The 14,716-nt window shown below is 40.6% G+C and overlaps 1 protein-coding gene across 1 annotated transcript in view; it reads left to right on the top strand.

Moving 5' to 3' along the window:
* The window catches only part of RALGAPB (Ral GTPase activating protein, beta subunit (non-catalytic)), a 107,657-nt gene that overhangs the window by 12,816 nt on the left and 80,125 nt on the right, over positions 1–14,716 (top strand). The window contains exons 2-3 of the mRNA XM_011929208.1: positions 8,478–8,693; positions 12,231–12,433. Of these exons, the coding sequence (XP_011784598.1) occupies positions 8,508–8,693; positions 12,231–12,433 (389 nt within the window). The 5' untranslated portion in view covers positions 8,478–8,507. The remainder of the gene's footprint in view (positions 1–8,477; positions 8,694–12,230; positions 12,434–14,716) is intronic.

Genomic DNA, 14,716 nt, shown 5'->3' with positions numbered 1-14,716 from the left:
AAAAAAAAAAAAAAAAGGAAAGGTAAAAAAAAGAGTAGTCTGGCCACTGACAATACTGGGCCTAATGGAACTCCTTTGACCAAATCTATCACTGCACTTTGCCTTCATCCTTTTTTTCACTAACAGCAACCACCATGAAATAAAGTGAAGTTGTAGGACCTCCATAGTTGGGTTATAAGCCCAGCCCCTGCAGCAAAAGTGGGTTGGGGTGACTTCTGGGGTACCAACAGCTTATACATAGAGTATACACTTCACTATCCTCTTTCCACAAGGATTTTGCTAATTCAGTTACCAGAACTAGTGTACGCCTTTATCTGTGATCAGAGGCATAAATTGGACCATAGATAAGTTCTTTTTTAGCCCAGTTTTTTTTTTTTAAATTTATCTTTTATCTTGAGTTTAGTTGATAACATTTAAAGAGTAGGAGACTTTGTAGAAATGTCCAGATTTTCTGTGTCTCTTTAAAAATTGGATTATCTGGCAAGTCTGGCTCTGCATTCCTCCCAGGTGACAGCTAGAACTGAGTAATAGCTGTAAACAGAGCTTGTATATTCTCCTTTGCCATAGCACTCACTCTACCCCCTTCACTACTTAACATGTTACTTTCCTACATTGGTCGTTTTCAATCTTTTCAGATTTTATGTGGTAATTAACTACCTTTGTATCCTGAAATTAACAGATAATATATAACCTACTAGCCAAGCATGGTGGCTCACACCTGTAATCTCAGGATTTTGAGAGGCCAAGATAGCCAGATTGCTTGAGTCCAGGAGTTTGAGACTAGCCTGGGCAACATGGTGAAACTCCCGAAAATACGAAAAATTAGCTGGGCATGAGGAGGGAGGATCACTTGAGCCTGGAATGTTGAGGCTGCAGTGAGCCGTGATTGTGCCAGTGGATTCCAGTCTGGGTGACAGGGTGAAACCCTGTCTCAAAAAAAAAAAAAATTTTTATATATATATAAAGCTTACCAACACAGAGATTTTTATAAAAAATCAATGAAACTTTCTAACTCTAATAAAGGAAAAACATAAATTACTGTCATAATTAGGATTTCAATAAAAATATATAGAACTATGTCTAGAGGGTACAATGAAGTAGGCAGGTGCTTGTGTCTACTTATAAGTTGAGAAGTAAGACAGTAATATGACACCTTTTCTTTATGTTTGACATCTTGAAATAAGGGCTAAATAAGTATATATGTAGTCCCTGCTGTTGTGTTTCTGACACAAATGTGGGTATTAGCAGTTCAAATACTACAAGTGGCTTGGCCATTGGTGATATGATTTTTCTTTTCTTTTCCTTTTTTTTTTTTTTTTTTTTGAGACTGAGTTTCGCTCTTGTTGCCCAGGCTGGAGTGCAATGGCATGATCTTGGCTCACAGCAACCTCCGCCTCCCGCGTTCAAGCGATCCTCCTGCCTCAGCCTCCTGAGTAGCTGGGATTACAGGCATGCACCACCATGCCTGGCTAATTTTGTATTTTTAGTAGAGACGAGGTTTTTCCATGTTGGTCAAGCTAGTCTTGAACTCCCAACCTCAGGTGATCTGCCCGCCTTGGCCTCCCAAAGTGCTGGGATTACAGACGTGAGCCACTGCACTCGGCCTGGTGATGTGATTTTTCTAGGGTTGTGAACAGTTCTTGGTTCTAAAGATAATGAAGCTTAGTCTTCCTTAATTTACGTGATTAATTGCATTATTGGAAAATTCAGTCTATTAAAATAGCATAATATATTTTGTATTTATATGTAAATGAAGTTAATTTTTAGTCTTAGACAATGATTTTCTAGCAGATGTTCAAAAGTCATGTGAGATGTAGTGTAATTGTTCATTGTGCGGGACTGTCTCATGCAGTACAGGATGTCTAGATTTCCTGACTCTGCCTGTAATACCAGGAGCCTGCCCCAATCATTGTGCTAACAGTTAATATTGTACAGTTAATATTTCCACAGTGCCTCTAGGTAACAGGTTTTTCTATTAAAAATCATTGCCCTAAGCTCTCCATTGGGTCCTTACCTCTTCATCAGAGTTGAGTTTTTTGTTTTTTCTTTTTTTGAGACAGAGTCTCTCTCTTGTCATGAAGGCTGGAGTGCAGTGCGCGACCTCAGCTTACTGCAACCTCTGCCTCCCAGGTTTAAGCCTCTCCTGCCTCAGCGTCCTGAGTAGCTGGGAATTACAGGCACCCACCACCATGCCTGGCTAATTTTTGTACTTTTAGTAGAGATGGGTTTTGCCATGTTGGCCAGGCTGGTCTTGAACTCCTGACCCCAGGTGATCTGCCCGCCTCGGTCTCCCAAAGTGCTGGGATTACAGGTGTGAGCCAGAGTTGAGTTTTATCACTTGTTTTGTTAGTTTAATAGGTACAAAATAATACTTTAGTTGCCTTTGTGTTTCTTCCATGCTTGTTTCTAATGTTTATGTTCTCTTGTTTTACTTACCATATCTGTAATTATAATGCATTTTTTGGTCTTAATGTTTTTTGTCTGTCTGCATTTTGTTAAAGTTTAGCATCTTTTTTTCTGTTACATATATTTTGATGTTTTAGTTCAGCTTTTTCATTGTATCCTTTCTATATCTTTGTTTTTTTTTTTTTTTTGAGATGGAGTTTTGTTTTTGTGGCCTAGGCTGGAGTGCTATGGCGCCATCTCTGCTCACTGCAACCTACACCTCCCGGTTTCATGTGATTCTCCTGCCTCAGCCTCCCGAGTAGCTGGGGTTACAGGTGTGTGACACCATGCCCAGCTAATTTTTGTATTTTTAGTAGAGATGGGGTTTCACCATGATGTTGTCCAGGCTGGTGTCAAACTCCTGACCTTAGGTGATCCGCCCACCTGAGCCTCCCAGACTGCTGGGATTACAGGTGTGAGCCACCACGCCTGGCCTATATCTTTCTATTTTACATGTTTCTTGAAAGCAATTTTTGTTTTCATTTAATCATTTAAACATTAATACATTTAGAGAATGAAAATTTCTTAATTTAAAAACTTGAAAACGTTTATCAGAAGGATTTAAGAGCTATTAAACCTATTTCAATTGGTCTTTCATAATGTATACTCCTCTCTTCAGAACTGGGAGGGTAGTGGCCATTTCTTAAAAATGCAGATTCTCAGGCCCCAGCTCAGACCTGCAGAATTGAGCTTTCTCTGAATGGGACCTAGGAGTCTGCATTTTCAGCTAGACCCTTTCCTCCCTCGATGATTCTTAAGTGTACAGTAGAGTTTGAGAGCTAGTTTGTCCTTTTTTTTTTCCTTCTTAAAACCTGTTTTCTTCCAATAATGTGCTGTGATGGACCCTGAATATTAAATATTTATTTAATATTTGAAAACCATCCAACTTTTATCTTTACTAGTAATTAGCTTCAAACAGATGAATATTTTTCAATTTTTATTTGAATATAACATACAAAATTTTGGACACACTTTAGTGGAATAGAGGGAATACCTTCTGATATCTTCCTTTTTCCCATTGGTAAACCTTGACACTTTCGAACCACATGTTCAGTGTCCACTGTGTGCCAGGCACTCAGAGGTTCAGGAGGCGAGGTCCCCAGTCAAAAAAGGCTGACACTTTTGTGGTGAATGTATCTCTACACCACTAACAAATGAGCTAATGGGCAACTTTATATGAACATCCGGTAATAGGCACTCAGCTGAGAGGAGTTGGTCTGAGGAGTCAAGAAAGGTTTTACCAAAGAGAGGACATTTGAGTTGAGCTTTGAAGGCTGAGTACTTCATAAGGTGGATCAAGGCAGGGAATGGCAGTTCAGTCAGTGGGAGCAGCATAACCAGTGACCTAGGTTAAGAAAGAGTTTGCTGGGCTTGTGCAATCAGTAGTTCTTTGTGGCCATTGTTTGGGATATTTGTGGGAAAGTGGCAGTAGAAGATGAAGCTGGCAAGGTGGTATGTGCAGTTCCCATTAGAATTCTAGCAAGGCTTTATTGTTGATTTTTTGATTTGGATAAAATAATAAATTGTATACTGAAGAATGAATGTCTAGAAAAGACAGTAAAGTTTTGGAAAAAACATTCTATAAAACCACTGAACTTAAATCATTATGGGTTGGCATGGGAATAGACAAATAGTTGAATAGAACAGAAGTCTCATAGATTCTAGAATAAATGAAAATTTAGTATATGACAGAATTAGTATTTCAGTTTAGTGCATAAAGGATGTATTTTTAAGAGGTGATGCTGACACAACTGACCGTGCATTTAGAAGAAAGTAAAATCGGACCTTTCGTATACCACTTACAGAAGTAAATTCCAGACGAATATACAAGGTAAGTGTGAAAAATTATGCAGTTATCTTGCAGGAAAATCTAGAAGACTACAAATTCACGTCAGGGTTATGTTTCCAAATTTTTGGACTAAGACCTATAAGAAATGTATTTTCTGCTGGGCATGGTGGCTCATGCCTGTAATCTCAACACTTTGGGAGGCTGAGGCGGGCGGATCACCTGAGGTCAGGAGTTCGAGACCAGCCTGACCAACATAGAGAAACCCTGCCTCTACTAAAAATACAAAATTAGCCGGGTGTGGTGGTGCATGCCTGTAATCCCAGCTACTCAGGATGCTGAGGCAGGAGAATCGCTTGAACCCGGGAGGCAGAGGTTGCGGTGAGCCAAGATCGCACTGTTGTACTCCAGCCTGGGCAACAAGAGCGAAACTTCGTCTCAAAAAACAAAAAGAAAAAAAGAACAAAAAATGCTTTTTCCATTGTGATCCAGAACATATGCATATATTACAAAGGAATCAAGTTTCACAGAAACATTGCTTACCTTTATTCTGTGTGATGCCTTTATCATACATCCTATACCATCTAATTAAAATAAATGTTATCCATAACGTTTATTTCATGACTCACATTTATTTCATGTTTGAAAAACATTTATTTATTATCAAACATTTATTTCATGTTTGAAAAACATTGATAGTTTCGTGACCCACAGTTTGAAAAACACTGATAGAGGGGATGGGAGGGTAAAACCTTCTAAGCCAGACTCAAGACCGGAAGCTGTAAAATAAAAGTAAATCTTTGGCTAGAACAATGAAATTTTATTTTATACCTATCAAGTTGGCAAATAAATAAATAATGCTGATTTCTAGCAGGGAGGGGTGAAATGAGAGAATGGCTCTTATCTGTTCCTAATGTAAATGGGAATTGTTACGGGTTTTTTTGGGAAGCAATCTGGTAAGACCTAATAACATTAAAAATACATATACCCTTTTATCTAGCAGTTTAACTCGAGAACTTATTCCACAGAAGTAAAAAGGCTGCTGCTTCTTAAGGGTATGTTAGCAAGTATGTTTATTGCATCATTATTTCCTGGTGACAAAAAAATGGGGAATGAAGTGAATGCATATCATTAGGAGACTGGTTGAGTAAATTAGGCCACACAAATGCCATGGAATATTATCCAGCCATTAAAACGAATCTGTTATTAGTTGGAAGGATATTCGTGAGGTACCTGTACAATCTCTAGCTATGCATGTATGTAAGTTATTTTAATATGATTGAGGCCGGGTGCAGTGGCCCATGCCTGAAATCCCAGCACTTTGGGAGGCCAAGATTGGTGGATCACTTGAGGTCAGGAGCCTGAAACTAGCTTGGCCAACATGACAAAACCCCATCTCTACTAAAATACAAAAATTGGCTGGGCGTGGTGACATGCTCCTGTAATCTCAGCTACTTGGAAGGCAGAGGCAGGAGAATCCCTTGCACCCGGGAGGCGGAGGTTGCGGTAAGCCAGGATCGTGCCACTGCCCTCTAGCCTGGGTGACAGCGAGACTCTGTCTCAAAAAAAAAAAAAAAAAAAATTAAAGTTTTGAGTGGCACAAAATACAGGAGGGAATGTTAAAATGTTAACAGGATTGTCTGTTCATGAAGTAAATTATTTGGACAGGGAATGACACCTAACAAAAAATGAAAAGGGTGCAAAACCACACTAAAACCAAAACCCCTGTAGTATAATATTCTTTTTATTTGTGTAACAGACTATACAGTGTGTATATATTTATACTATATGTATATATATGTAGTATACACATAAGTATTTATGTGTATATATGTTAATTTTAAAAAGCAAGGAAAAAATGTGTGGGAATCAGTTGTCTTTTGATGGTGATGGCTCTCTATCAGAACTTTCCCTTTCCCACCTTATATTGTTGAGAGTGCTTATTTCAGGGGGACACCAGGATATCTTTGGGGGAATTCCTTATACATCATGAGGCAACTGAGGCAATTTTAGTAGTCAGATGCATCTGTTCTTCCTTTGAATTGTGGGTGCCTTATTAGATGGTGGCCCATTCCTCCTGCCTTCCCATTTTCAGAGAAAGATCCAGAGGAGGAGGGAGGAGACTACAAGATCCTTATAGGGTCACTGAAGGGTACCCGGGCCCAGAGTCCCTCAGACTCCAGAGGAAGCTGAGTAGATTGAATTGGATGAGTGGGAAAGTGTATGGATTCCTGTGTATGGAAAGGAGAAAGAAAGGTAGTTTGGGACCACAGTGTGAATGACTTTGACTCTCATACTAAAGAGTTTGATTTTCATTTTGTAGCTCTGTGATTCTCAAATGTCATATGCTTTTTTTTGTTGTTGTTTGTTTGAGACAGAGTCTTGCTCCGTCACCCAGGCTGGAGAGCAGTGGCGCAATCTTGGCTCAGTGCAACCTCCGCCTCCCAGGTTCACGCCGTCCTCCTACCTCAGACTCCCGAGTAGCTGGGACTACAGGCGCCCGCCGCCACACCCAGCTAATTTTTGTATTTTTGGTAGAGACAGGGTCTCACCATTTTGGTCAGGCTGGTCTCAAACTCCTGACCTTGTGATCCGCCTGCCTTGGCCTCCCAAAGTGCTTGGATTACGGGCATGAGCCAACGTGCCCTGCCGTATGCTCCTCTTTTTTAAAAAATTCTTTAAAAATTTTTCTTTATACTTTAATAGAGTTAGTCTTAGAAGAATGTCATAAACTCTTGATGTTTGGTGAGCTGGGATAAGGTTTCTCAGGATAAAATTAAACAATGCTAATCTCTTCCCAATTTGAGGAAAAGATAACTTTTAGGGATAGAAATTTTTAAAGATTAATTATAACCTTGAGTTTGCTTAAACTGCTTGCTGGGCAGATTTCAGAACAAGTAGAAAGTGGAAGTTAACAGAAATGAATTGGAGAGGGCTAAACATCATTTATCCTCTTTATGAGTATAGGATTTATGGTTGTAATATTTACATTGCATTCATACAGATATGTTTTCTGCAGCTGATGTCCCTCCTATGTGCAGTAGACTTAGATATCATTTTATGGAGCATGTACAGAATAGGCAGAAGTACCTGCGTTGGAGAGTGTTTAGAATAGGGAGAGACAGCACATATCATGGCTAAGAGCATATGCCCTGGAGCCCAACAGATATGGGTTCAAAACCTAGCTCTGGCTGGGTGCGGTGGCCCACGCCTGTATTCCCAGCACTTTGGGAGGCCAAGGCCAGTGGATCACCTTAGGCCGGGAGTTTGAGACCAGCCTGGCCAACATGGTGAAACCCCTTCTCTACTAAAAATACAAAAATTAGCCGGGTGTGGTGGTGTGCACCTGTAATCCCAGCTACTTGGGAGGCTGAGGCAGGAGGATTGCTTGAACCTGGAAGGCAGAGGTTGCAATGAGCCGAGATGGCTGCCACTGCATTCCAGTGTGCCTAGGCAGCAGAACAAGACTCCGTCTCAAAAAAACAAAAAAACCCAGCTCTACCATGTTATAACTTTAAAGCTTCAGGTAAGAAGCAAACCTCTCTCTGCTCCAGTTTTTCATCTGTGAAATAGGGATAGTGTTACTGAATATTCATAGGGTTGTTTTAGTGATTATATGAGTAGTATGTATTAAATGCTTAGTAAGTGGCAGCTCTTAATATGTTTCCTAAAGAACACTGTGACTTCCCAGTGTTCCAGTACTGGTAGTTTCAGCACCACTGTTTCAGAGAATGAAACAGTCTCAAAGAATTTTTAAGTGTAATTTGAGGACAGTGCTGAGAAATTACAGGGATATGTATTCAGCAGATAGTAGGTACTCTGAAACTGTTGACTGAAAACCTGGTTCTTAGTAAATTCTCCGTTGTCTCCCCTTCCTACTTAGGACATTCCATTCTCCCATGTTTTTCTATCCTGGAACCATGTGGAGGGTTTCCTCATGCTGTGAATGTCCCATATCTGATCATGTTATTCCCCTGCCCAATGGCCATCTTCTCCGGCTCTGCCCCAGGGCTTCCGAGGGCTCTTTTGGGGAGGTGCTCAGAGAGCTGCAGGTTCTGCCTTCCTACCTAATCTTACCCTGAGGTTCTGGGATATTCTTAAAACATTTAGATATATTTTTTCTGTCTTCAGAGGCAGGATGTTTGCAGCATTCTTTATCATGCCGAAAGTCTATACATCTGTTTTATTTATTTCTGTTAGTTTCCAGTAGTATAATTTGACATGCATTTCTGTTTTGTCTTTTCAGGTGCCATTTGGATTGTACTTTAGTGGCACGATGTACTCTGAGTGGAGGTCACTGCATTTGGTGATTCAGAATGATCAAGGCCATACCAGTGTGCTGCACAGCTATCCAGAGACTGTTGGACGAGAGGTGGCAAATGCTGTAGTCCGTCCTCTTGGGCAGGTGTTAGGTACCCCTTCAGTGGCTGGTAGTGAGAGTTTGTTAAAAACTGACAAAGAAGTAAGTGTTTCTAAATTTCATTCTCTTATATGAAAATGTACATTTGTTCTTGAAGAATTTGTTTAATGTTCACTTTTTTGTTCTTTTTTCTTTGAAAAGAACTGTAGTAGAATAACGTCAGCTTTTTAATGGATTTCTGCCCAACATAGTATGACTTCTCAATTTTGATCTTGTTTGGGTTGAGGGCTGGGACTCGGAGTTTGTGGAGGTTGTAAGGAATGAGTTGTACTGTTTTGCCGTTGGGACTTTTTACTAGTTATGGTGAATTCTCCACGAATTCACCAAGACAGGGACTTGAATGTCAAGCCCTTTCCCCAAAGCTCTAGGCTTAGTCTTCTGATTTCCATTTAGAGTGTGGTTGGAAGACCTCATCCCAACCTCTAGATGGCCCCTGACTGAAGACTCATGTCGAGTTTTCAGGCTGTGCGTATGCTGTGCGTAAGCTCTCCCTTGTCCCCATACCTACCTACCCCTTTCTGACTTCCAGGTTTAAGAGTGCTGCAGAGAAGCCAAGCCCTTCTGGCCTAAGCCTAGGTGATTGGATTAGGGTTGTGTTTGCTGTTTTTTTTTTTTTTGACACAGAGTCTTGCTTTGTTACTCAGGCTGGTGTGCAGTGGCATGACCACAGCTCGCTGCAGCCTCAGTCTCTCTGGGCCCAAATTATTTTTCCATCCCAGTGAGTCCCAAGTAGCTGGAATTACAGACACGTGCCACCACGCCAGGCTTTTTTTTATAGAGATGTTCTTACTATGTTGCCCAGGCTGGGTGTTTACTGTTTCTAAAGATAGGGGCTCTTGATATGGCTTGCCCTGAAGCTGACCCTTTGTTCTTGGGTTCAGTGGCCTAGGCTGAAGTTAAAAAGTTGCTATTGGGAAGTCGTGAAGGGGCCCTGAGAATGGAGTGGTAGAGGAGCTTGCTAGTATAAATTCTGGCTAAGACGCAGGATTAAAACTTTGTCCCTTGTCTTGAAGAAGCTCATGTAACCTTCAGACTTCATGTTTAGCAAAACCTGTACCCTATGTCTCAGACCCTTTTTTTCTGTTTGGTTTTTGGTTTCCTGTGAAGGAGAGATTAGACGTAGATATAAGACTAAAACTTGTAGCTCTAGGGGCAGTTATCCTCCCTCAGCCATGGGTCTCTGAAGAGTAAAGGTCTTCAGTCTGAGGAACATTTTTCTCTCTTCAGAGGACCCTAGATTTATCCCTGAGGACTAGCACAGACCCTAGTGCTCTCCTCCTGGTGCGTTTGTGATCCCTTGTTGCCTTCTCCTGGGATGAGATGGTACATGAGTAGGTGGAGGTGCTCTGGTGTAGCCCTTGTTTTTCTCCTTTCTCACCCTTGAAAAGAGATGAGAATTCCTGTGTTCTCTAGAATTATACCTTTTTTTGTTTTGGTTTTTTGAGATGGAGTCTTGCTCTGTCACCCAGGCGGGAGTGCAGTGGCATGACCTCGGCTCGCTGCAAGCTCCGCCTCCCGGGTTCACGCCATTCTCCTGCCTCAGTCTCCCAAGTAACTGGGACTATAGGCACCCTGCTACCATGCCTGGCAATTTTTTGTATTTTTAGTAGAGACAGGGTTTCACCGTGTTAGCCAGGATGGTCTTTATCTCCTGACCTTGTTATCTGCCCACCTCAGCCTCCCAAAGTGCTGGGATTACAGGCGTGAGCCACCGAGCCTGGCCTATTTATTTATTTTTTGAGACAGAGTCTTGCTCTTGTTGCCCAGGCTGGAGTGCAAAGGTGTGATCTTGGCTTACCGCAACCCCTGCCTCCCAGGTTCAAGCAGTTCTCCTGCCTCAGCCACCCGAGTAGTTGGGATTGCAGGCATGCGCCACCACGCCCGGCTAATTTTGTATTTTTTTTTAGTAGAGACGGGGTTTTCTCTGTGTTGACCAGACTGGTCTTGAACTCCCAACCTCAGGTGATCCGCCCACCTTGGCCTCCCAAAGTGCTGAGATTACAGGTGTGGGCCACTGCACCTGGCCAATTTTTGTATTTTTGGTAGAGGCGGGGTTTTGACATGTTGACCAGGCTGGTGTCGAACTCCTGACTGAGGTGATCCACCCGCCTCGGCCTCCCAAAGTGCTGGGATTACAGGTGTGAGCCACTACGCCCGGCCTAGAATTATAAAATTAAACGATTGTGTGAAGATGCCACCAAAGATATCTTCTTGGTTTTTCATCTGGTAATTAAGGACCTGCAATGTCTTTTAGAATCTCTTCTATTATGTGGCTAAATCTTGCTACACCCTGCTCCAAATTTGTCACAGCTTCACTGTGCTGTTATAGGCTTCTTTAACACTTACTGCAGTTAAACGATATATTTCTTACCCTTAACCTTTGTAGTTACTTTTGAGCTTAAAAAATGTAATACATATATTTATCTTGTTAGATTTAACTTTGGTTTTAAGCCGTTGAAGTCTTTTTGAATCTTGAATTTCTGTCCAGCAAGTTGGCCATCCTTTTTAGCTTTGTGATATCTACAGATGATCAGCATACATTGTTTTTCGTTTTTTTCCCCCTAAGTTAAAATCTTGGCAGAGCCTTTGGCATGCCACGGAGCACCTTTTTCCAAAATGATCTTGTCACATTAATCTGTTGTTACTCTGTAATGTGGTATCTTGACCAGTTGTAAATCTAGCTATTCTACCATCCTCTGGGCCATATGTCTCCATCTTGTCCACAAGGAGATCCTGGATCTGCCCAGATTTCTTGCTAACACCCAGATACCCATTTGCTGGAGAACTCTGTTAATGGCATGGTGAGAATAGCTTCAAATTTCTAGTTGGAAGACCAGGGTTCAAGTTTTCAGCTCTGCCTTTTATAAACCAGTGACTTGGGCCAGATTATTTAATCTCTACAATTACAACTGCAGGCAGCCTAGTGGTTCAGCAGTCTCTTAGGCAAGCTCTCTCAGTCCTTAGGATGTGATTCAGCTAGGTCAGGAGACAGGGACTCATTCAGTGCGGCTAAATGCCTTGTTAAGATCTTACCCAGCTTCAGTCCTTTCTCAGCTGTGTTTGTTCTTCATTTTAAGTATTTTTTTTTTTTTTTGGCAGAAAAAACAGTTGTAAAATAAGAGTCAAACAGTTCATCTTTCTTCTTGTTTGTTCAGTTGCATAATCTGGAGATGGAATGTGACTGACTTTATATGATTTTCTAAATGCTACACATAAACAAATTAAGTGGAGAAAAAACTCTAAAATGTTCAATTTTTGCGTCTCTAATCTCTATGGAAAATTGAAGTGACCTGTATTTACTTTTTAATTCACAGAGCAAATAATAATAATATCTAAAGGGCAAAAACCAGCATAGGCTTGATAGTCAAAAATAAATAATTTATTTTCTTCTTAAATCTTTTGCTTGGGAAATTGTATGTTTGATATGTGAAAAATGCATTACCTAAAATAAATCTGATACTTACATTGAGATGAATATCAATTTAGAGGCTTTTGGCAATAAAAGAGATTGACATTTTAAATCAGTCTACTGAGATAGGCATGTATAATAATTCTGTATGGATATTTTCTTTTGTCTAGGTAAAATGGACCATGGAAGTAATTTGCTATGGACTGACCCTTCCATTGGATGGAGAGACTGTAAAATATTGCGTTGATGTATATACAGACTGGATTATGGCTTTAGTGTTGCCGAAAGATTCTATTCCATTGCCAGTTATTAAAGAGCCTAATCAGTATGTTCAAAGTATACTAAAACACCTACAAAATCTTTTTGTACCAAGGTAAGCTATACCTGTCTATCTGGCCCATTATTAGGGGCATAGTAAAATATTCATAAATGTTACTGTAGTATAGGAGCTGATTTCATTGTTAGTCCTCTGAACAGTGACTTCCTGTGTTCTATTAAAGATTGTATTAATGTGAATGTTAGGAAAGATGGGCTTATGTAATGTTTACTAGGAATTTTTAACAGGTATGTGTTCTTTACAAGTTTTTGGCATTGCTTCTAAAATCTCATACCTCTTAGATATTAAAATACTGTAACATCTTTCCCTTCTACTCAAAAAAATATATACTTTTGCCTATCACAATTATTGTCTCCATTTAGGCTAAACACAACTAAGGGAGATGTATCTACCTTAAGAGGCATCTTTCCTATGAGAGAATGAAGACACTTGAAACAATTATGGGCAACTTTGTAGTAAGCCAAAAGATTACTCTTGATAGTTTGTTTCTAACTTTTTTTCCCATCTTCTTAGGCAAGGGCCTTAAATGTCATAATGCAGGATACCTTCAAGGAGCAGTAGGGCAATCTCCCTTTGGTAAAGTTCTGGTTAGAGCTTTTGCTCTGTCATACAGTAAGGGACTTTGAAAACCAGCTCTGTAAGTTTTTAACTTTCTAAATATAGAAGGAAGATTACTTTGGAAAATCTGAATTAAAAAAGAGAACTCTCCGGAACGCTGGTCTGTTGGCTCAGGTGTAAACAGCATACCATACATGAAATGCCTGGTGTAGTCTGGCCCCTAACCAAACTAGCTGTTCTTAATTCTGCATGAATGCTGCTCTTTAGTCAGACTCATAAGTCAGACATTCCTCTGAGACCTCTTAAAGTTTATCTTTCCCATCATGATGTCTTTTTGTCTTCTTCCTCCTCCTTCTCTCCATCACCACATCTCATTCTTGTTGGTTCTTTAGTTCCGCCTCGTAAGGAGAAGTCCTACCTAACCACTCAGGCCCACAGTGCTCACACCTTCTCTGAACCTATGTGATACTTTCTGTATCACTCTTGTATCTCTTGCTGTTTTGTTGCTTATCTTTTAAAATGTATGTCTTCTTTCCCCATCTAACCAACTTGAAGGCAGGAACTGTGTTGTCTCTATTTTAGGCTTCCACAGTATCTGGTGCAGTACTGGTATATTAGTACTTAATAGTTACCTTAGGTGTGAATTAAATGCGTGTTGCTTGTATTTATTGATTTCAAATGGAATTAAAAACAGGAAATAGGCTGGGCACAGTGGCTCATGCCTGTAATCCCATCACGTTTGGAGGCTGAAGCAGGTGGATCACCTGAGGTCAGGAGTTTGAGACCAGCCTGGCCAACATGGCAAAACCCTGTCTCTACTAAAAATACAAAACTTAGCCGGGCGTGGTGGCATGTGCCTATAATCCCAGCTACATAGGAGGCCGAGGCAGGAGAATCGCTTGAATCTGGGAGGCGGAGGTTGCAGTGAGCCAAGATCGCACCACTGTACTCCAGCCTGGGCAGCAGAGCGAGACTCTGTCTCAAACAAAACCAACAAACAACAACAACAACAAAAAACAGGAAACAGTTGGGACTACTTAGAATATTGTTTATAAGCAGGTTCTTCTAAAATGATATAATAGTTTTAATACTTTCTTGTTATCTTTTTAGGAGACTACTAGGCTTTTTCTTCATGCCTGGGATAGTCTCATGAGTAGTATTGTCACTGTGTCTCTTTCCTCTTTATAAGCCTACTACCTCTCAGTGTTCAGCTAATTTGTATTGATGAAAAAAATTAATGGCATTTGAGTTAATTAGGCTTGTGCCTTTGCTTTTCTCTTTTGAGATACATGACTACCTTATAAATGGTTTTGCTATTTGGTAATTACCTTGTTTTCTCAAAAGTGTGCATGCATAAGTGTTAGTAAATTCTGAGAGGCTACTCAACTGAGAATTAGAGTTCTCTTCCTGGCTAATGTTTTAGGAAACTTAGCTGAATATTTTCAGTGCAAAGTATTGGTGTTACGATCTCATCTCCCATTATTTGAAGTTTTAGTTGTTTATTTGATTCTGGTAGTTCACAAAACTGTCATCTAAGTTTACTTAATTTGTTGTTTTTATAAAAACTGACACTCAAAATAGAGGGAACTGGCCGGGCACGGTGGCTCAAGCCTGTAATCCCAGCACTTTGGGAGGCCGAGACGGGCGGATCACGAGGTCAGGAGGTTGAGACCATCCTGACTATCACGGTGAAACCCCGTCTCTACTAAAAATGCAAAAACTAGCCGGGCGAGGTGGTGGGCGCCTGTAGTCCCAGCTACT

This window comes from Colobus angolensis, unplaced genomic scaffold (genome assembly GCF_000951035.1).
Source record: "Colobus angolensis palliatus isolate OR3802 unplaced genomic scaffold, Cang.pa_1.0 Scaffold8, whole genome shotgun sequence".
In the NCBI taxonomy this organism is placed as follows: domain Eukaryota; kingdom Metazoa; phylum Chordata; class Mammalia; order Primates; family Cercopithecidae; genus Colobus; species Colobus angolensis.
The sequence above is the reverse complement of the archived record's forward strand: the minus strand, read 5'-3'. Positions and strand labels throughout refer to the sequence as shown.